This window comes from Clarias gariepinus, chromosome 5 (genome assembly GCF_024256425.1).
Source record: "Clarias gariepinus isolate MV-2021 ecotype Netherlands chromosome 5, CGAR_prim_01v2, whole genome shotgun sequence".
Lineage (NCBI taxonomy): Eukaryota > Metazoa > Chordata > Actinopteri > Siluriformes > Clariidae > Clarias > Clarias gariepinus.
Window position 1 is genome coordinate 26,485,573 of NC_071104.1, and position 23,810 is coordinate 26,509,382.

Below are 23,810 nucleotides of genomic sequence, written 5' to 3' on the forward strand. Positions count from 1 at the left end.
TTGCACTTTGTGAGCAGTAAGGCAACAAGTTTTAGAAAGAGAAACAATACGTCAATAGAATCTTGTTCAGTCCCATCATTTTTATTCATTCTTTATCAAATTAAATGTTTAGCTGCCTAATCCATTATATAGAAGCATACATGACTTAATGAGAATTCTTACCTATTTTTATTTGTGGAAATTTGATCCTTTTCTGGAAGTATCCAACCACAATTAAATAGTTCACATGACACTAACTTTTGAACTTTAAGGCCATGTCCACACGTAGCCGGGTATTTTTAAAAACAGATTTTTCTTCTTCGTTTTAAAAAATAATTCTGTCCACATCACCTACGTTTTTAAAAATATCTTTGTCCACATGAAAACACAAAACGCCCTGTTAAGTGCTGTTAGGAGCCTCCCTAATCAATTACCTGTTGCGCTTTGTTGAAGTCTGACGGGTCTCGTCTGAAACCGTCGTCCCAGTCTGCGGGGTCTGTGTCGTCTGAGTTTTGTATAATGTGTAGTAGCAGTGAGCTCAGTAGTACATTCAGTCACCTGTGTAAATTAACTAATGTGTAAAAAACTGTATATACATGCATGTAAAACGTCCAGTATGCAACGTTAACACAGTCACAAGTTTACTGTACGTAAGTCCACTATTGCACAAAATATCCTCATAAACAAAGCTGATGTCAAATCAAAGAGATAAGCACACAGACAATTAAATCATTACAACAAGCCCAAATCTTCGTTTCCCCCCGTGTCCATACAACACCACTGAAAATGGAGTTTTGGAAAATCTTTACTTTGGATGGAGTTTTCCAAAAGCTCAGTTTTGAAAACCACAGAGAAAAAATGTTAAAATACCCGGCTACGTGTAGACATGCCGTAAAAAAGGCAAACCAAACAGACAGTCTAGCTGCATCTGGCCTACCCTACACAGAATTGCTTTTAAATACTTTGTTTTTTGGGCATATCTTAAGTAGTTATATGCAGCTGTTCTGTAGGTCAATTGTACTTTGTAATGTAAAATGAATTTAATTAGGTGCGATTAATAAAAAAAAAAAATTCTGGGCCTTAAGCATCAAAGATTAAGTAGCTTATAGAAATATATGCAAATTAATATTTTGGAAGATTGTCTTAAATTCAAGAACCTTTTGTTAGAAAACACAAGGATGGAGATAAAAAAGGAGATTAAAAAAGTTTTATTCAAGGATTTCCATTAATAATTCAGAAATTATTGTTGCTAGAGGTTAAGCTTTGGTTTTGCTTCTGTTTATTCCTCTCGTTCAATGTTTCAGTGTCTTTCCTTCACTCTTCTGTGTGTGTGTGTGTGTGTGTGTGTGTGTAAGACAGGTGGCTCATCTTTCTGTTCAGCCCTTAAGTCTTCTCTTTGGGGTTCATTTAACTGTGATGGGAGGTGCAGGCAGGTGTTTTCCTGCTCCCCTCAATGCCGCACTTCTAGTGTCTCCATCTCGTCTCCACTCCTCAAATCGTCCACCTCCACCTCCTCCAACCGAACCCACACACACATCTCACAGCAATCCTCAAAACAGGCACACACTGACCAGGACCCAGGCAACTTAAACTTAAAGACTTTTCTGTCTAGCACTTCCTAAAACAAAACTTGTAAAGGTGGTTATTTGTTTGTTTGTTTGTTTGTTTGTTTGTTTGTTTGTTTGTTAAATATGTGCAGACATTTTGGATGAGAGCATGTGCTGTTGGAAACAAAAGAGAGGTGATTGTGGCAGTAAAGGCACTGGCTGTAAATATGTATAGGTTAGATAGAAATGGAAACACCAGATAAAGCGGCCTTTTTTTAGATTCTGGTTTATCAAATGGGAATTTTTGATTCGGCTTCAAGGAGAACAGACCAACTCTTGTACTGAACAGTTGGAAGCATCTAATGTGAATTAAAGGGCCCACTTGGCTTTATCAAGAGAATCAGCCTCCTGTTGAAGAAAATCAACAACAAGATGACTCAACAGACCATGCAATGCTGACGTTTTTGGTGTTACTCTCCTTTCTATGATTTGGCACAGTAGAGTAAACAGCCGGGCAAACATAGGTCATGCACCGTTTCTATATTATTAAAGACCTAAAATGTATTATATTATAGAAAAATACTCTCCAAGTAGGCTCTTGATCTAATTTATGAAGTGCTGACCATAACAGAATCGTTGTAATTAAACCCATAATTTGGCAAAGAATAATTAAAGAAGTTTAGCTATATTGTATCGTTTTAATGTATTGTAGCAGTTTTCATTGTATAGAGTTGTTAGTTTAAGTGTAGTGCACTAACGTTCGCAATACCCTTAATAAGAAATGCAATCATATTAATTGCCTTTTATCTCTTGTCTGTTATTTAATTCATTTACTGTTAGCACAATTATAGCATTTTAGAAAGAAAAATGAAATCAGTTTTAATTGTGTTTTGATTTCTACTTCGTGACATATGGTCCATCTGTTATTTAGATTTATATTTAATTATGCATTAAATATAATCCTGCTATAAGTGCTGTTGATCAAGACAAGAAATGCTCCTTTATTATCTCATTAAAATACAGAATGCAAATTCTCAATACTTAACATGGTATGCCGGTAACAGAACAAAGCTATTCTCGAATCATTCATCAGACCTTTGCCACCTTTTAAAGGATTGTGTTTAGGAAGTTGCAAGCTTTCCTCAAAGCAAAGCAAACACATGAATAGAACCAAACTTCTTTAGCTGATAATTTTTAAAAAACAAAATTCGCTCTGTTCTTGAATGTTAAAACATGTGATTTTATTAGTTAGGTAATTTATGCATAGTGTTCTAGCAAAAAGCCACACAGGAACAGCAACCTCGAAGCCAGGGAGCATGACTTATAAACAAAAAATCTATTTACACAGAGCAGGACACACTTACAGTTAGCCTTGCTCCAAATTAATGAGGTTTGGTACTACTTCATGAATAGCAGACAGTAGTTGCTTTTAGGCTAGGATGCTGGAGCTGTGACTTTGAGTGGAATAAGAGAGATTGTCTCATTATTCCTACTGTAAATGTTTAGCTGCTCATACTGTGGTATTTATTAAAATGTGGTGGTAGAAGTACCATTATCTTGACCTCCATCATCCATCAGGACACATTATTACATTATCTAAATGTATTAAATAAGCAAAACCTGCCTATTCTTAATACACCTCAGCACAGCATCAGTATACATATTCTCTTTCTCTCTCTCGCTCTCTCTCTCTCTCTCAGGATAAATGCATTTTGTATTCTTTACTTCTTAATGGCAACATGCTTAGAGGTTTTTCGGCTTTAGCTGATCAGCACTGGCAAAGTACTGATTGAATGTTTCAGCTCTAGATGCTGACATCTGCATGTGAAAAACAATACCAGTCATATACTGTATACAGGCCTTATGTGTTATGCTTGTGTGCACAGGCCAGACGATCCTCCCACAGACCCAGTCTAGTGTACCCGACCTCAAGCCAGAGGTCACAAGAGACTGCAGTAGTGTGGATTTCAGTAAGGTAAGAGTGATTGGCTGTAGGATTTTGGAGCAACTGGAATTGTAACACATTAAAAATGCCAAAGTGAATAAACCAAACTCTTATGCTAGTGTAGTGCTTTTTTTTTTAACTGCTGTGCAGAGAGCATGCTCACATACTGTACGTCAAAATTTACTTCAATCTTGTCATAGCTAACTGCTTGCTGTACTTATTGTTAAAGATTTTTGACACTCTTTTTGGTATTATCAACCAGCTTCATAAAGAAGCTTCACCAAGAGGAACTGTAACTGCTTGTCATGTGTCCTAAATTACAACTTTTTTGGGGTTACAGTTTAAGTTAAAACATGCTTGTTTTAGGTTAATAAAAACAAAAAGTTGCTTTTAACTTATCGAAGAAGGTTTTTATGATATAGAATGTTTATCTTTACTTATACTTTCTCATTTAAAATTGCACTTAACATGTCTTTCATTTTTTTGAATAGAAGAGCAGAAACTAGATCCATTGATATAATCATATGTTTATTAGCTATGCATGTGCTGTGATGTTGCTATCCCTGTAGATAGACCTGCACTTCATGAAGAAGATCCCTGCTGGGGCCGAGGCTTCTAATATTCTGGTTGGAGAGCTGGAGTTCTTGGAGAAACCTGTAGTGGCATTTGTACGTCTCTCACCTGCAGTCCTTCTCAATGGCCTAGCAGAAGTTCCCATAACCACCAGGTGACTGATGTTGTGTGTCTCCAGTTTTAGCTTTTAACGTCCACTAATCCTAACTTACCTGAACCATGCTGATTAGTAACGCGCCCTACTAGGTTACCCTTTTAAATAAATATTATAAATGTTAGTCAGTGCTGATAGCACCTCAATGTTGATTATTTTCCTATAACAGCATATCGCATAGTGTTTTATTTTTCTTATATGACATTTGTTACAGTGGCTATAGTCACACATCACTTTTCCCTCACTCTTTTGAGGTTAATAAGAAAGAATGGAAAATGCAAAGCATGTTACAGCTTTACCTGTGTCTCTTGAAACGTCCTGCCAAAAATTATAAATAAACACCTTCTCACAAAAAACATGTCAACAGTTAGACATTGTAATATGTTTATGTGAAGCATCTGTCATACAAGTCCCTGTCTAATTGGTTACTATGGAAATGCTAATGAGTGAGCACGTTAATGTAAACCTTGCAATCAGATTGACTTTCACTCTTTGTTGTTCCTGTAAAGAAAACTATTCAACACCATATGAATAATCACAGTTAAAAAGTCATCATCACTGTGGGACAATATGGACTACATACAACCAAAAAGTCGCTATCATTGTGATAGAGTTAAAAATGTAAAATTGTGTTGTAGTCTTTAGTAAGTGTTATTTAAAAGGAATCCATTTTATACAAGCAAAACACATTTATTTATTTTATTTATTTTATTTAGTTTTATGACACTTTAGATCCCACAGCCAATTTTTGAGGTTTTTTTTTTCCAGATGTAGAGGAGAAAAGTGAGACCTTCTCCAGATGCCTGTTTTATTGATGCCAGCAATGTGGGAGCTGTTTAACAGTAACACTGTTGTAATGTGATTGAAAATAAAGTCCTTCTGTTCTGCTTGTTTGTCAGATTATGTGGTGCAGATTATTTTATTTATTTTGTTAAAGGTTATTTCCGTACAGAATTGCAATATTTGTACTTATTTGGATAACATCATATCAGGGAAATTATCTACATAAATGGTGAGATGTCTAACTTGTTTGTTTACCAAGGTGAATTATTTGAAAACGACCGGAAGTATCAAATAAAAAACAACATACAGAATTAGAGTAGGTGGCACGTTGGCTTAGCATTGTGACCTTGCACCTCCAGGGTTGTGAGTTTGAGTCCTGCCTTTGGGTGTGTGTGCATGAGTTTTCGTCTTCTCCTTTCCTTTGCTTGGTAGGTTTTCTTTGAGATACCCTAAATTCCTCCCACAGTCCAAAGACATGCAGGTTAAGTTATTTGCCATTTCTAAGGTACTGTCACCTTGCACCTCCAGGGTACGGGTTTAGTTTCCGCCTTAGGTCTGTGTGCATGTTCTCCCCATGCTTGGTGGGTTTCCTCCAGATATTCTATTGGTAATCCAAAATTGCCTATAGTTTGTGCAGCAGCGTGTGATTGTGTGTATGTATGTGTCCTGCAATTTATTGGCACCCTGTCTAAGCGCTAAGTCTTCCGGCGTAGGCTTCAGGCCTGTGTATAGGATAAAGCAAGCAGTATAGATGATGAGTGATCGAGTGAGTGAATTATAGTACCGTGGATAAGCTCCATATGCTGTTTACATGATTCTGCATGTTAAATATGAACTTCAGCTATGTGGGATTTAACATGAACATTTAAACCAATTCTAAACCTTATAGTAATCATGTTCATAATTCGCATTGCATCTGTTATAAGACTGCTTTCTTTTTAAATTTTTTTTCTTGAGGTTCCTCTTCATTCTGCTCGGGCCTTTGGGTAAAGGATCACAGTACCATGAGATTGGCAGGTCCATCGCAACCCTGATGACTGATGAGGTGTGAAAAAAACAAATACTTGGTTCAAAACTTTTTTGTTTTCTATAATTTAAACAAAACACTTATTTGTTTTTTCGCACATTGCAAATGAAGTCTGTAAGTGTGTTTTGGCCGACGGACCCGCTTCACAAATGCGTTAGAGGCATTTTAGGAGCAATGCATCAGTTGTGACAGAATCTATTTCTCTAAGACTGCAGAGAATCGATAGAGTCTGAGGCCTTTCACACTTCTGCTGATTCTCTCACTCCTTCCTCAAGGCGCCGAGGCACATTTTTGAATGCACATAATGACATGCAAACGCTTGCTCATTAGCTAGAATTTCACTTTTTAGTCTAGCAGCCAGTTACCCTGTTGCTGTGGCAACACTGTAATCATGCCACTGTTAAGAGGTATGCTAATATGTACTCTTAACGGCAGAATTTGATTTGCACTAGCTTTTTTTTTTTCACTGTTGAAAGCTATGTTAATGTGTACTTAAAGCAGCAGTTTTTAAAGTCGATGTAACTGAACAAAGCACTTTGGCATCCCAGGTCTTTCATGATGTTGCATATAAGGCTAAGGACCGCAATGATCTGGTGGCTGGAATTGATGAGTTCCTTGACCAAGTAACGGTCCTACCCCCGGGTGAATGGGACCCATCGATCAGAATCGAGCCACCGAAAAATGTCCCTTCTCAGGTAAACATGTAAGGGTGAAGATATGTGTAAGTGTACCTTAGTTTGATTTTAATGGGGTGTATACAGATGGATGACAAATTGCCTTCAGTTTAAACATTTTTTTCCTGATAGGAATGGTCTTCTGATGCCTCCATCTACATCTATGGGGCAAAAGATTATATGACTATTATAGAAAAGATGTAAAATTTATCTAATCACCTTAGCAGTGACCCGATCCTAACGAAGCTGAACCTGTGAAAAAGTATGCATATTAGGCTCCATAATTTCCTAAAATGTAATTATTTATCAGAACACAATGTGAGGGAGTATCTTTAGAATGAATGGTTTGATCCATCCAGTATAGGTTGAGGTATATGTGGCATCTAAGGCAATGTGCATTAAAGCTGCACTGGAGGCATGTGATGGCCCAGCACTTTGTTATTCTTTTGTCATCCATCTCTATAAAATTCTATACTATAAGAATTTTGACTATAAACCTAAAGGTTTTTAAGAAATTGTCTTCGTTTTTAAAATTCTCTGTTCTCAGCTGAGCATGATGACATCCAAAATAGATGGAGCTGACACAAGTGCTCTCTCTCTCTCTCTCTTTCTCTCTCTCTCTCTCCCTCTTTGTGTGTGCATGGGTGTGTGTGCGTATGTGTGTGATAATCAGGAGAAGAGAAAAATCCCTGCTGTCCCCAACGGAGAGCTGGCAGAGTCTGAGGAACATGGGGGGCATGGAGGCCCTGAGCTACAGCACACCGGGAGGTGGGTATGGATAGTGTGTGTGTGTGTATATGTGTGCTTATTTTCTGAAGTCAGTGTGCGAGTAAGCCAAAGTATGTGCGTGTCTCTAGAACTAGTGACTGTGCATTTGAGTGAGGTCGAGAAGGTCAAAGCTTATGTAGGAGAGAAATGAAAAGTCTTAAATATTATAGACTATGGGCTCTTTTCTGTATATAAACAAATGCCATGGCATTGAAATCAATTTTCACAACTTTGAAATGAACTGGACGGACGCCACAGCTGACATTTGGTCACAGAGACTCCCCCCATGAGTGACAGTTTTCACAACTCGCCTCAACTTTCTCTCTTTTCATCACAACAGCCCCTTCTGTTCTCAAATGCCTCTCTTTTTCCCATACTTTTATCAAGCAACAATCACATGCTAAATGAAACCTTAATAAGAATAGCCTTAGCTTGAATAAATACAGAGATTATGTGGCTAATGCAGCACGGGTAAAAGTTAAACACGTAATTAAGCAGGGTGCCTGATATCACGTGGATGTGACGTTTTCCCATGATTTACTTAGACTTGATTGTTGATTAAAAATTATAAGAACATCTTTTATAGCCTATATATTTTATATAATAGTCTCAGATTCAATCTTTTTTTTAGTTAAAATTATGACTTTTGTTTATGATCTGTAATTTGATACTTATATGAAAAAAAAAAAAAAACAGACAAATCCTACATCTTAAATGACTTCAGATTGTAAAATCAGATTAAGTTCCTTACAAGTCAGATTATTAAATGTTAAAGACTCTCACATGTCCTGTGTGTTCTAGGCTGTTTGGTGGGTTTTTCCTGGACATAAAGCGCAAGGCACCACATTACCTATCTGACTATGTGGATGCTGTCAGCCTGCAATGTGTGGCTTCATTCCTATTCCTCTACTGTGCCTGCATGTCACCTGTCATCACCTTCGGAGGACTGCTAGGGGAGGCCACAGAAGGAAGGGTTGTAAGAAACCACAATTAATAGGGTTTTTAAACCTAAGTTTACCGGAGTACACCGGAGTACACCAACATCTGCCAAATTACCCTATAAATTGTGTAATAATGCTTCACATCATTCATAGTTACCTTCAGTATCTATCTATCTATCTATCTATCTATCTATCTATCTATCTATCTATCTATCTACACTCAGAAGGCTATAGGAGTCTCTATATCAATCCATTAAAACGAAGGTTTAATTTAATCACATTCACACACTTATCATATTAAGGCACCCAGATCTACAAACACATTTCTTTTGTTTTATGTGTGTGTTTGTGTGTGTGTGTGTGTGTGTGTGCACAGAGTGCTATCGAGTCTCTCTTTGGTGCATCGATGACTGGAATTGCTTACTCCTTGTTTGCTGGCCAGCCTCTCACCATCCTTGGCAGTACTGGTCCTGTGCTGGTTTTTGAGAAGATTTTATTTAAATTCTGCAAGTGAGGCTGCTTCTATCATCAATATAATTCAACGTTGCTTACAAATGTGACATATTTCTTCACTTTCAGAACTGTATGCTGTAAATATATGGGTCATTGCTAGAGATTACTTATATACTGATAGTACCTAATGGAAATGAAATGCTTTTGGATTTATCTAGGACCAACCTTATTGTTGCCTGACCTGGTGGAGAATTAGTGTACACTGCTTTCATGTTGTTTAGACTAAATATAATAAAGATAATCAAAATTAGATTTTCTTTTTAATGCTCATAGTTATAGTATATGGGATATTTTACTTTAAATAATAATGAATTGTTATCATTTTTAATGAAAAAAACAAAAAACAAATGCTGGTTTGTCTGTAGTGATATCTATTGAGAGTAACATCTTAAAAGTCAAGGCATTACCATTCGTGAGACTTTCGTGAGGTTATATTATGCAATCCTTTGTTCTCTTGCTGTTTTCAGGGAGTACGGGTTGTCCTATCTGTCCCTCAGGGCATGCATTGGCCTTTGGACAGCTTTCCTCTGTCTGCTACTGGTGGCTACTGATGCCAGCGCCCTCGTTTGTTACATCACTCGGTTTACAGAAGAAGCCTTCGCCTCTCTCATCTGCATCATTTTCATCTATGAGGCTCTGGAAAAGCTGATCCACCTTGGCGAGACCTATCCTTTTAATATGAACAACAACCTTGAAAAACTCACCACCTATTCGTAAGGGCACACACATGTCACATACACATAGACACAGACACACACACACAGGGAGAGAGAGGCTCACAGGTAACACAAGGAAATTTTTTTTGGTGAAAGAGGCCATCGCCATTACGGAATGCTGTTGCCATTACAGGGTATAACTGCAACAATGTTAAGGTAGGTTAAAGCAGCATCCCTGAATGCCACGGCCCAAGCTATCCCAGGGTATTTCCCTGAGCTTCACATTACCCCCGCCAGCTTGCCTTCTACCCATAGTGCATTTTGGTGCCATTTTCCCCCTTGTAAACACTGCACATGCCACAAATGATTTAAAAGACCATCAGACCAGTCCACCTTCTTCCACTGCCCAAAGGTCTAGTTTTAATGCTCACATTCCCATTGTAGACTCTTTCGGCGGTGTACAGGAGACAGCAGGAGTACTCTGACTGGTCTGTGGCGGCATAGCCCCATACACAACAAGCTGTCATAGCCTGCATGAACTTTTTGTGATAGGATAGCTCTTCTAGAGGATTTGCTATGTAATAACTGCTGCATTTCAGGAATGCAACATAGAGTAGCTCACTAGCTTTCTATCCATCTATCTAGGAACCGCTGCAGTTCAACTAGGGACAGTGGAGGCTAATGGTGACCATTGTATTTTGTGGTCAATATTAAAACATGCACTCACACACTACATGCAGTTTAGGAATGCCAGTTAGCCTAATTTGCATGTCTTTGGACTGTGGGAGCAAACCGGAAAACTCTGAGGAAACCCGTAAACAACGGGGGGAACATGCAAACTCACACAGAGCTCGGGGCGAGAATTGAACCTGGACACTGGCCACTGTGCCGCCTCCTAGCATTTTAAATGAAATGTAGATAATTAATGATTTTTTTACACTAAAAGAAGATCTTTTTTCAAGTATATGGAAATAAACAACTACCTATCTGCAGAAACTAACATTTCTCTCCTCTTTAAATGTGTATTATTTTCTGCTTCTGCAGTTGTGCTTGTTTAGAGCCAGTGAACCCCAGCAATGCCACTCTGCAGTATTGGGAGCAAAACAACATAACAGCATCAGAAATCTACTGGGAGGCTCTGGAAGTGCAGGTTAATATGAGCAGATTAAACCATGGCTTTCCCAAGTTTGATCCCAGATTTGTGCAATTTAAGTGGTTTGAAGGTATATTCTAGTGGTTTGTGCCACTTAAGAATAAATCACACCAATCCATCTTATAGAAACTACAATGTACATGATTGTTATGGTAGTGTGTGGCAGATTTATTGCTTCTGCAGTTACAGGTATCCAAAATGTAGTTCCCAGGTTAACAGGTGAGAAATTGTTGAAGTCTATGAAAATTCATATTAATTCTGGAGGTGTAGTAGGTACTTTAGGGGTTGGTTCAGTAGGAAAGTTGTGACCGTTCTTAGACAATGCTTGACCTTTTAGCAAGGTTTGTAGTAACATCGAAAAGGGGTTCTTAAGTACATCTTAACATTTCATAGGTGTATTATTTGATTTAACAGCTTCAGGTGACCAAGAACTATGAAGAATTTAAATTCAGGACACTCCTGCAAACGGTTTGGAACCTTGGATTACTTTAAAATATTTGAGATCCATGGCAAGCCCCTTAAAGATCTAAGATCGGGTTTACTGTTCAAATAGTTTGAAGTGGGTAGCATTTATGACACCCCACTCAAATATTGATTCATTTTAAAAGAGTAACATACGATTGTGTATATATATATATATATATATATATATATATAGTGGCAATGTCAGAAAACAAGTCAAGTACAGTACATGGGGATTAGAGCGCCTCTGATTGCAATTCTGTTACATTTTAACATAATTTAAATACAAATAATATTATCAGCAACTGGAGTGAAAAGTAGAATCTTAGAAATATCAACATAAATTAATGAATTGATATTGGAATTTTTAAATATTTGGTATGTCCTCTGTTTGATACTCAGACTCATGAAACCTGATGTTCAGGTTAATTTTGTACATTTTCTGTTTTAAAAATTTCAAATTTGTAATGTGGTCTTATACTTATGTGCCTGTCATGTGAATTCCATCACATTACATTACATTTAGGCATTTGGAATTTGAGCGTTCTTATCGGGAGCGACTTACTAAAGTGTGAATAGCATGTTCTCTCAGATGCAGACAGAACAACAGCAGAGATTAAGGACATGTGGCTTGGATTATACTGGATTAGCCATTTCGAAGCACTAAAAGCAAAATATATACAGAGAGAGAGAGAGTTTAAAACATCAGATCAGATTATATGCTTAAATTCTTTTTATAATAATAAAACAATAATAATAATAAAATAATAATACTAGTAATAATAACAATAACAGATTTTAATGAATGCTTTTATATTACTGTTTCCCCCCTGACCTTTTAAGTCCCATACCAAATGACCTAATGAAATGTGCATCAACCTAACTACGATTTGTTGCACAAATTATAAAATGCGTCATTAGTTTTTCTAAATTATGTTAATGGAAATAGTACATTTATTACAAATTAGCCTTTGAATTCTAGAGTTTTAATATAGCAAATAACAGAATATTTATTCATAACTATAAAAATCTAACAAGTGTTGAATGGGAATTGCATTGTAAGATTGTTTGTAAGATGTTCAAACCTACTCAGTTTGTTACATATTATTTTTTAACTAGGATATAATGCATATATGTAGTTATTGCTTTTACATGATGCCTTTTTTTTCTCAGGACTGCATAGAGAAGAAGGGGATGTTTGTAGGCTCAGCCTGTGGTCCTCATGGTCCCTATGTCCCTGATGTGCTCTTCTGGTGTGTTGTGCTTTTCTTCTCCACTGTGGCCATGTCTGCTTTTCTTAAAGAATTCAAGACCAGCCGATACTTTCCCACCAGGGTATGTAAATCACCACACACTCTCAGTGCTGTGCCTTTGTGTACATGTGTATGTACAGTATGTACATGTGTGTGTGAGTGTGTGTTAATAGGCACGACTAATCAAACCACCTGGCAAAAATATTGCTCAATTTCTGTTATTATAGGTAACCTCTGTATTTGTAGAAGTCATTGCTTTGTGTACGCTTGATTATGATTATTGAATCTCCTTACAAGTTGTTTATTTTGGCTAGCACTAACTTACATAGTCTCAGTGAGTGGTTAATGCTAATTCCCTATACTGTGTGTGTATACATTCATACTATGAATTACTTCTACTGTATACATGTTTTAAAATGCCATTCTCATGTAATAGTGTGTGTGTGTGTGTGTGTGTGCGCGCGTGTGCGTGCGAGTGTGTGTGTGTGTGAGAGAGAGAGGGAGCAAATCTGATAAGAGGATTCATAGTGAAATGCTTTTTTTTGTGCACTGGTGCTCTCTAGTGGAATATCAAAGAAATATTTGAGACCCCAGTTAAAGGCTGAACTGAGTCAGTATATTCCTTTATTTGTACTTACGTTCATAGATAATATACTGCATTAGATATTATGAATAATAATTTGTTAACTCTAGGTGCTATCATACATTAACATGCACCTGTCTGCTAAAACCACCTTATACCCAAGCGAACAAAACCTTTATTTGGGAAACTTGGACTTTATTTGGATTCATCAAATCCTAAAATACTTTTCATAAAAAAATACAGTAACAAATACATATCTATTGTGTTTTATAACACAGAAACGAATAAACAATACTTTTAAAAGATGTAGGCGAACTACAGCTTACCAGGCTAGTTTTAAACCCCTTTTTTTGTGCACCTTGACAAAAGACCCTTAAGCCCTACTTGTGGTATTACTTGGACTATTATTTGCTTCATAAGTAATGCACATGAACGTTAGTATTAATACATTTCCTCCTAACATTATATTTTATGTCTGCTCCAGGTCAGATCAATCATCAGTGATTTTGCTGTGTTTTTTACCATTTTAACCATGGTTCTGGTGGACTACGCTTTAGGTGTCCCTTCACCCAAACTGCAGGTCCCCAACAAGTTTAAGGTGAGAAACTGTCCTGAAATTGCATCTAACCATGTTCGTCTGACACCTGTAATGTATAAATACATCTTGTATTTTGAAGTTTAAAAGTGATACTAATTAAAGTGACTGCCTTTGTGCTCTTGTAGCCAACACGAGATGACCGAGGTTGGTTTATTAACCCACTGGGTCCGAACCCGTGGTGGACTTGTATCATAACAGTGATCCCCGCTCTTCTTTGTACCATCCTTATCTTCATGGACCAGCAGATCACTGCGGTCATCATTAACAGGAAGGAACACAAACTTAAGGTATAATTGACATATAAAGTATATTTTCTTTTTTTAATGTATCATTTTATCACTTACATATTTTCATTGCGTCCATCTGTGCTGTATATGTTAAGAATAACTTATAGCACATTCTGAACTAGCAAATGATTGGTTCCTAGTCAGTAGTGTTACCAACTGAGCAGTTTAATCCCATATGGCTTTCGGAATATCGATATCGTCGCCAGAAAACCTTGTGAGTCCATTTTTAACAGTTTTGATTTTGTTTTACTTAAACTGAAAACTGTCACTCCGCTCGGTTCCCTATGGGCATGCTACAGATCTGGGAGTTACAAATCATTTCTATGCACCTTAGAGTTCTGTGATGATGAATCCAAAATGTTGTTTTTAAAGATTTGGGATGTTTTGGGATTTAATAATTTTTTTCAGAACAGCAATGAGATTTGTATGAAAACTTAATTGATTACAGTGCAACATGATCTAAAGGAGTTAGAATCTCAAAAATGTTTGTTTATTGCCTATAAATACAAAAGTAATTTAATATGAATAAGAATAGTAATAACACTAAAATAAACACTACCTTACAAAATGTTTGGACATTTGCTCATAGAAGGGTTTTATTTATTTGTTAAATTTTTTGTTATTGCAGCATAATAATAATAATAATAATAATAATAATAATAATAACTCATGGGCATTGCTAAATAAAAGATTGAAATTATACACGCAAGAAGATTGTTAAATGAAACAAGCACTTTTAGAGTTTTTAATAATAATAATAATAATAGTAATAGAAATAATAATAATTTTTATACCTATACTACTACTACTAATACATGTTGTTGTGATTGAAAAATGTTTTTTACTCTTTCATTGCAGAAAGGCTGTGGTTACCACCTGGATCTGTTTGTGGTGGGTGTGATGCTGGGTGTGTGTTCACTGATGGGACTGCCCTGGTTTGTGGCAGCTACGGTGCTTTCTATCTCACACGTGAACAGCCTGAAGCTGGAGTCTGAAAGCGCCGCCCCAGGAGAGCAGCCTAAGTTTCTTGGCATCAGAGAACAGCGTTTAACAGGCCTTATGATTTTTCTCCTGATGGGGTGCTCTGTCTTCATGACTTCCATGCTTAAGGTCTGCTCCTGCTCTGTACATCCACTGCTTCTTTTCTAAGCTCCTTCTGATTATCAATACAGTGAAAAATCTACTCTTGAACTGCGTTTGAACTGGCTTGTGGATAATGCGAGCTTTCCAGTGCATAGTTAAAAAGAGCTAAACCTAATGTTTTTTCATAAAGAATGTTCCCTAATGTGTAATATACTTAATATGTTTATCTAATTCTTTAAGTTATTGCAACAGTTAGGGAAAAAAAAAACATAAGGCCATTAGCTTCTTTAAAAAGGTGTTGACGGATTGTGCCAGAAAAGGTTTTCACTTTTCCGCACCTTTCTAAGCAAATAAAGTCTTTTTAACCTCATCATTGCCTTCATTAGGTAAAGTAAAAAAAGAAATCGCAGCACTTTGGTAGTATTTTAATTAATGGTGAGAATATCAGTTTCAGTTATAATCTCAGCAAATGCTTTAGTTGCATCACCGCAACGGCTTGCATATTTACTGTAGGATTTGTTTTTCAGTTCATCCCCATGCCTGTCCTCTATGGAGTGTTTCTTTACATGGGAGCATCATCACTAAGAGGAATACAGGTATAAATATAAACATGTGAATGTATCTTATCCCCTATCCTGATATAATTCCTGATCAGTGACTGGGTGATCCTGGTGTCTTTGCTTAGTTCTTTGACAGGTTGAGGCTATTTGGGATGCCAGCTAAGCACCAGCCAGACTTTATCTACTTGAGGCACGTTCCTCTGCGGAAGGTTCACTTATTCACCATCATCCAGCTCAGCTGCCTGGTGCTCCTTTGGGTCATTAAGACGTCCCGAGCTGCCATCGTCTTTCCTATGATGGTACTCTTTTTCCCTTTTAATCTAATCAAACTAACTGAATTGCACAATAGGATATTGTTACGATATAGACTTAACACTTAGTCTTGCCAGTTTATTCCAATATTTGATAGCTTTTTATTGTTTTTTGTATATATTTTCAATGCAGACACACATTTTAACAATGTTTTACAGCAGTTTGGAGCATGTACATTGAACAAGAATGTAGCAAGTTCTAGCTTTAGATATTTATAGACGTTTGGCAGGTAAAAGCGCTAAGGATTTATAAGATTATTGCCAGGAGCAAGTTCTAGCTATGAAATGTGTTTGTATGATGTTTCTTCTGTTGGCAGGTTCTTGCTTTGGTATTTATCCGGAAGCTGCTGGATTTTATCTTCACTAAAAGAGAGTTGAGCTGGCTGGATGACCTCATGCCAGAAAGTAAGAAAAAGAAAATGGAGGATGCAGAAAAAGAGGTGAGCTAATGTTGTAGCAATAACACAAGCACATCTGACATCAGTTTTACACTAGTTACATTTCTTACATAGTTATTGTGTAAAGCGATTTTAGTGTGCCGCATTGAAACAGGAAACTGAAGGATGGGGGGGGGGTCAAAGGAGGATGAAGTTCTTGCTGGCATTCCTGCAGTAAAAGTCTCTCTCTGTCTCTTTCTCTCTTCTTCTCTCTCTCTCTCTCTCTCTCGCTCTCTCTCCCTCCATTCCTGTCTGCCAGGAGGAGCAAAGTATTCTGGCAGAAGAAGAGGGAGTAGTACAAGTGCCGTTGGAAGGACATTACAAGTGTGTGCCAATTTCACTGACGAATCGAACAAAAATAGCTGCAGTGCAATGCATAATATTTTTCTACTACAGACATAAGATATTGGCGCTGTTTGTGAAATGACTGATTTAGAATTTTTTTTAGGGATGATCCTTCATCTGTGAACATCACGGATGAGATGTCTAAAGCCTCATTTGGAAACACTTGGAAGGCAGTCAGCTCTGATGGCTCAAAAAAGTGAACCAGTCACATAAAGGTTTGAATTATTTTTCATTTGTACATAAAGTACACAATTAAGCCATGCAGATATCAGTGATTATCACTTAAAATAAGGTATTAAGTCACATTTTGGGTGATTTGCATATCATGGCTGGTTGCAGAGATATGGCCAGTGCATTTTTTGTTTACTTAGAAAAATCTGTCAAAATCCAATTTATAAAATAATAATAATAATAATAATACATTATTATTCACATGTAATTTATAGCACAGTGAAATATATATATTTTTTGCATCACCCAGTTAGGAACCTGGAGTCAGAGCGCAGGGTTAGCCAGCTTATAGCCCACCTGGAGCAGGGTAAGGGGCTTGCTCAAGGGCTCAACAGTGGCAATTTGGCGGTGCTGGGGCTTGAACCCCCGACCTTCCAATTAGTAACCCAGTAATCCACAGCCTTAACCATTTAAGACACCACTGCCTCAATTTACTCTGAATCCTATTTAAATGAGGATTTCAAGAATTCCGTGAAATTCCTAATAGAAAAGAGGGAACCCTCAGCCTTATTTTGGCACCAGGATTTCTCTACTACCCCTAAATCTTCACCAACAGTGTGGTTTTATAGCGAAAAAAATATAGTATAGTGTTTATTAGATTGCTTTAAACATTATAAGAATTAAAAAGGATCAGGAAGATAAGGTATTTTTAACCAAGTTTTGATACGTTTTACCTACTGCATACTATTGGCCATAGTGCAAAACTACAGTAACATGTGTGACTTAATACTTGACTTGATATGATGGGTCACATTTTGTCATGTTGTTTCTTTAAAAGCAATTACTGTAGTTTGTATAACTACATTGTACATAAGTTGTGTAGACTAAAAACTTCACTTCTTGTCATCATAGTTGAATTTTTTCATAGTCCTGGAAGGGCTTTGTTTATTTGAAAATGCTCTTGGCTAATAAATATCAAATTAGTGTTGAAAACTGTGATTCTCTACAAATAATCAGTAATTAGATTCGTACAATCTTATGTGTATCTTATGCTGTTTTTCTTGCTCTCCTAGTTTCTGAGGACTTCAGGTAAGTTGACTTTGTCCTATGACCCTATTTTTGCCGTCTCCTTTTTTTTTTTTTTTAAATGTGTCACCTTTGAATGTGTTTTTTTTTTTTTTACTTGGAAGGACATAGCATGTCTCTTAGAATCATATGCTGCATTTTCATTAGTTTGGAGCAGATTTCTTTTCTTCATACACAAATTTGTACATTTTTACTTTAGCCCTTTACCTTAGGAATTGGTTTTGCATTATATTTTATTAGAATAAATATTTTTATATTCTTATATTTTTATATTAAAATAAAAATCAGTTTGAGTGACTGCATATAACATTTGCTTTTATGTAAATTACACAGAAACCTGAACATCAGTTTTATTCCTTTTAAAACGCTGAGCTAGTCAGGCTGATTAGACCATGTTTGCCAGCTGGTGAGTGCTTTGATAGATTGAATGAGAATTACCACTAAAATGTTACTAACACATACGAGTAAAATAAAATAAAATAACACATTAAGGCTATTTGAAGATCTCTAATATGTGTGTCGTAGTGGTTAGTATTGTCACCTTACACCACCAGGGTTGGGGTTCAATTCCCACCTCCGACCTGTATGCCATCGCAAATTGCCCACAACTGTGTGAATGAATGTGTGTGTGTGTGCCCTGCACTGTTTGGCACCTCATCCAGGGTGTACCCTGCTTTGTGGCCAAAAGCTCCAGCTTTGTTTCTCACCAGGGTTCAATTCCCGCCTCTGTGTGCATGGAGTTTGCATGTTCTCCCTGGGCTTGGTGGATTTCCTCATCTACTCTGGTTTCCTCTCACAGTCCAAAAACATGAAGATTAACCTAATTGTCATTCCCAAATTGTCCGTAGTGTGTGTGAATAGATGTGTGTATGTGTGTGTGCCCTGCAATCGATCTACACCATGTCTAAGGTGTACCTAGCCTCGTGACCTAGGTCTCCTGGGATAGACTCCAGGTCCCCTGTGATCCTGTGTCCAGGATAAAGTGGTATAGACAATGAGTGAGATGTTGAAAGTAAGTGACTGGTGTTGGGGGACAAACTGTAGCAACAAATCTCTGACTAATAAATTCGAAATCCCCCCAGTAATTTAGGCATGGTTACAAATCAGACATAACATCCATCAAAAGATAATTCATTCCAGTTAAAGGGGTAAACAGGTAACTGCTCCTGATAGTGTTTGCTCTGACTGTTCAGTATTCTATGATATTTTGTGTGGTTGAATCAAGTCATGTTTCTCTGACAGTTTACACACAACCTGCAGTGGCAGTGGAAATCAAAGAGATGAAAGAAAAGAGAACTGTCAACATAATGACAAGCCTTTGACCTGCGTCTCCTTCACTGTGGTCTCACACACAAACACACACTGATATCATGTGCCACATGTTTCTGCTCATATGTCTTGTCTTGTGTGCTCATATTTGTCCAAGTTTTTGCTCTTTTTTTTTTAGTGCTTTATTAGATTTTATTTATAATTTAAAGATGCTTTTGCGTGGTTAATTGTCAATTTCTTTAACTTTATATGTATTTTCTGTTTAGCAAAATAAAACGATACCAGCAGGTGAAGGTGAGGAATGGTGACTGTAAAAGTTATAGAGTGTGTTGGAAAAGCTAGAAACTATTCTAAAAACTATTTTTGATTTTAACTGGATTTATATGTATTTTCTATGTTTTGTATTTGTAAATGTTACAGTCTTTTTCTTGTTATTTAACATATAATTAAATCCAACTAAACAAAAAAATATTTAGAAGACTAATGGTAGATTTAACATATAAGTATCAATGTTAAGACTTGCATTCTTTATCATTATTATTATTAATACTGGATGTATTTTTCTTTTTTTAGTTAGAATAAATGGCGAACTATGGTACTGCTTATTATTTTGTTAACAGAGTATTACCTCAGAATAGAGGCTTAGGCTATTACAATTTATTGCATTGTAATTAAAAAGATTTTCTCATTTTAATTATGTATTTGCTATATTTTCAGATGACTATACTATATGTTAAAATGTTTATCTGATGTCTGATAATTGATCTAGAGAATGATTTTGTAGGCTGTGTGTTGATTCTGTCAATATGCCAAAGTCCAAATAGATTTTTCTGATAGCTTGGTCATTGCACATCTCTGATTAAATAATACCACATGGCAGTTTCTCAGTACCAGCATGTTATACACAGGAACCGTCTGAAGTGTTGTGGGAAACATCAACAACACAGAAATGACATACCTTTTTTTGTAAATGTTCTGAAGGGCATTTCTCTACAGGTCATAATCCTCAGTTTAAGGTTTCTCAAATAATCTATCAGGGGTATAATATAACTTGAGACTAAATGCAATATTAATCTAGAAGGGCAAAATGAAAGATATATAAGTGGATTTACTTTGTAAATGCACATGTACATTCATGCACTTTTAGGATTACCTTTTTTTTTCTTAAAAGTCGAGTAATCAGAATTCTTTCGGGTGATATGCTTTGTCTTGCTTTGATGTTTGTGGAATTGAATAAGCAGCTACAATAGGCTTCTTTTTTCCCCCAGTAAGGAATATAACCTGGTGACCACATACATTTTCATCTAATGTTTCATTAATTTATTGAAATAAATTTGTTTTGACTTAAACTTGATGTTAAAATAGCACTTCACAATTATACGTACAAGCTGTTTAGATGTTATTGTTTATGTTAATAAATGTATGGCTAATAAATAAATCTGAATAAGCTCTGAAGTTCTCTATATATTTGTCATCTGAATGTAGTCATTGTTTAAGAATTAACATACTACTGATATGGGGAAGCACAGTGGTGAAGTGGAAAGTCCACCAATGTGTAGGACCCCCTTGTGCTACCTGGGCACCTGTGGCCCTTGTGGCATGACTCCTCAAGACCATCTGGGGGTTTGCTGGAGTGTCTGCACCAGGGCATTGGAAGCAGATTCTTTGGGTACTGTGGATTACATCGGGGGGTCTTTGTGGATCTTACATGTTTGTCCAATGAACTACCACATCTTCCTTTGTCACTCCAACCCTACACATGTCCTCCCTCACCACCTCCATTACTCTCCTCTTGGGCCTTTTCTCTTCTCCTCCTGGCTGGCAGCTCTATTTCTAACATTCTCCTCCCAATATACAATACCTCGTCCCTCCTCTGCACATGTCCAAACCATCTTAACCTGGTCTCTCTAACTTTGTCCCCAAACCATCCTACCTGCACTGTCCCTCTAATGTGCTCATTCCTAATCTTGTCTATTCTTGTCACTTACAAAGCAAATTGCAGCATTGTCAGCTCTGCCACCTCCGGCTCTGCTTCCTGTCTCTTTCTCTTTCCCTTTAATTGCCTACACTCTTCTTCACTTTTCTACTACACTCCCAATTGCTTATGACAGTTGACCCTAAAGTCCTCTACCTCTACTTGCAACTACACCTTTCCCTCACCCTCTCTCTTATTTACACACATGGACTCCGTCTTGCTCGTGCTTCATGCCTCTTGCATGCATCCCTCTACCTCTCTAGACTCGTTTCAACATGCTCCCTATTCTTGCTACTGATCGCAATATACTGTATAGTCCATAGGGACTCTTGTCTAACCTCATCCGTCAACCTGTTCATCACCATTGCAAACAGAAAGGGACTAAGAGCAGATCCCTGGTGCAGTGCCACCTTCACCTTAAACCAGTCGGTCATACCCACAGCACAACCCTCTGCTTTAATGCTGTCCTTGTACATATCTAGCACAATCTTCAAATAATTCTCTGCCACTGCTGACTTCCTCTTCCAATACCACAGGTAATTTCGGGGAATCCTGTTGTATGCTTTCTTTAGACCAACAAACACACAATGCAACTCTTTCTGCCCTTCTCTATACTTCTCAGTCAACATTCTCAAAGCAACCATGGCATCTGTGGTACTCTTACTTGGCATGAAACTTGTTAAATAATCTAGTAAGCAACTCCACTGCCATCTCAGCTAAACACTTTCATGTCTCCACTGTAATGTAATCTGAACCAGCTTCCTTTCCATTTTTCATCCTCTTCCTAGCTGTCCCTGTACTACCTGATATCCAAGCTTTTCTCTCTCATTTTCTTCATTTATTAGCTTCACAAAATACTCTCTCAACTTCCTCAAAACACTCTCTTCACTAGTCAGTATATCAGCATCTTCTATCACTTTAGCATGTAGTACATCAGCCTCTCTGTCCGACCAGTCGATATAAATATTTTCCTTCTTCCTTTAAGTTGAGCTTCTTATACAGTACAACCTGTTCATTAGTCTTTGCCACTTTTCTTTTCACTTTACATCACATCTTCTTATACTCTATTACTATACCAATTCTTTTTTTGCAAGCCTCATTCTCTTGATGCTTTTCTGTACTTCCTCATTCCACCACTAAGTTTCCTTACCTTCCTTTCTTTATCTTGATGACATACAAAATATATTCCTAGCTGTCTCCCTTACCACTTCTGCAGTAGCTGACCAGTTGTCCAGCATCTCTTCATTGCTACCAAGTACATGACTTACCTCCACTCTGAATGTCACACAAAAATCTTCTTTTTTATCTTCCACCATCTAATCCTGGGTTCAGTCCTCACTCTCCTCTTCTTCTGTACCTCAAAAGTCATCCTGAAGACCACCATCCAATGTTGTCTAGCTTCACTAAGCCCTGCAACCACCTTGCAGTCTCTAATTTTGCTCAGATTGCATCTCCTACAGAGCAGGTAGTCCACCTGGGTACATCTTCCATCACTCTTGTATGTCACCCTGTGTTCCCCTTTTTTTCTGAAATTTACACTACCGTTCAAAAGTTTGGGGTCACTGGCACATTTCTTTGTTTTTGTTTAGTGATTTATTTTCTACATTCTACAACAATACTGGAGATTTCAAAACTAAAAAAATAACACATATGGAATTAGGTAATTACATAACAACAACAAAAACAACAGTTAGTTGTTATTTTAAGACACAGAGGTCAGCCTTTCTGTAATAGTTCTTGCAAGAACAGTATTGTCAAGTGCATTTGCAAAATCCGTCAAGCACCATAATGAAACTGGCTCTCATGAAGGCCATCCCAGGAGGGCGAGACCAAAACCTACCTCTGCCGCAGATGAGAAGTTCATTTAGAGTTATCAGCCTGAAAAATGACCAACTACACCAATTAACAGCACCTCAGATTAGAGGCATTATGAAGTCTTTACAGAGCATAAGTAGCAGATACATCTCAATATCAACTGTTCAAAGGAGATTATTGTATTTTTTGGACGCCTTCAGCATTCCTTTACAATGTAGAAAGAAATAAAAATCAGGAACCATCATGGAGTTAGAAAGTGACCCCAAATTTTTGAACGGTAGTGTATATATATTCACCACTGCCATTTGTATCCTTTTTGTGAAATCTACAATTTTCTGTTCTTTCACATTCCTCTCCTGAACCCCATTCCCACACATCACTTCCTCATCACCTCTGCTTCCTTCTCCAACATGCCCATTAAGGTCAGCTTCAATCACCAATCTTTCTTCCCAGGGGAGACTCACTGTCATGTAGCTCACTCCAGAAATCTTCTTTCTCCTTCACATCACATCCCACCTGTGGAGCATATGCACTGATTACATTTATCATTACCCCTTCCTCTTCCAGTTTCACACTCATCACATCACTCTATCAGACACTCTCCTTACTTCCACTACACTCTCTGCATACTCAGTATTAGACCTACACCATTTCTCTTGTTATCTACACATAGTAAAACACTTTGAACGCACCTTCAATCTTTTTCTGGTTCCTTTTTAATGGCTTTCTATTTCGGTTATTTGTGTTGCATTCGCTTTTGTGTGGGATCAAACTGGAGAAGCTGGCTTTTGGTCCCCGGGACCATGGGTGCTCATGATCCTGTCACCTGTCAACTGGTGTATAATCAATAATTAGTTTTCAA

The 23,810-nt window shown here is 37.3% G+C and overlaps 1 protein-coding gene across 2 annotated transcripts in view; it reads left to right on the forward strand.

Annotated features, from left to right (window-relative positions):
• slc4a10b (solute carrier family 4 member 10b) overlaps positions 1-20,276 on the forward strand; it is a 52,500-nt gene extending 32,224 nt beyond the window's left edge. Inside the window, exons 8-28 of one of the 2 annotated variants that reach the window (XM_053495988.1) lie at positions 1,339-1,560; positions 3,413-3,501; positions 4,041-4,198; positions 5,939-6,026; positions 6,557-6,703; positions 7,356-7,450; positions 8,252-8,426; positions 8,768-8,901; positions 9,372-9,617; positions 10,605-10,710; positions 12,349-12,510; positions 13,496-13,609; positions 13,735-13,896; positions 14,755-15,006; positions 15,507-15,575; positions 15,665-15,838; positions 16,168-16,290; positions 16,547-16,611; positions 16,736-16,847; positions 17,877-17,892; positions 19,132-20,276. In XM_053495988.1, coding sequence (XP_053351963.1) covers positions 1,339-1,560; positions 3,413-3,501; positions 4,041-4,198; positions 5,939-6,026; positions 6,557-6,703; positions 7,356-7,450; positions 8,252-8,426; positions 8,768-8,901; positions 9,372-9,617; positions 10,605-10,710; positions 12,349-12,510; positions 13,496-13,609; positions 13,735-13,896; positions 14,755-15,006; positions 15,507-15,575; positions 15,665-15,838; positions 16,168-16,290; positions 16,547-16,611; positions 16,736-16,832 — 2,678 coding nt within the window. In that variant the 3' untranslated portion in view covers positions 16,833-16,847; positions 17,877-17,892; positions 19,132-20,276. The remainder of the gene's footprint in view (positions 1-1,338; positions 1,561-3,412; positions 3,502-4,040; positions 4,199-5,938; positions 6,027-6,556; positions 6,704-7,355; positions 7,451-8,251; positions 8,427-8,767; positions 8,902-9,371; positions 9,618-10,604; positions 10,711-12,348; positions 12,511-13,495; positions 13,610-13,734; positions 13,897-14,754; positions 15,007-15,506; positions 15,576-15,664; positions 15,839-16,167; positions 16,291-16,546; positions 16,612-16,735; positions 16,848-17,876; positions 17,893-19,131) is intronic. The other variant, XM_053495987.1, reaches the window with a different exon arrangement.
• The last annotated feature ends 3,534 nt before the right edge of the window (positions 20,277-23,810 follow it).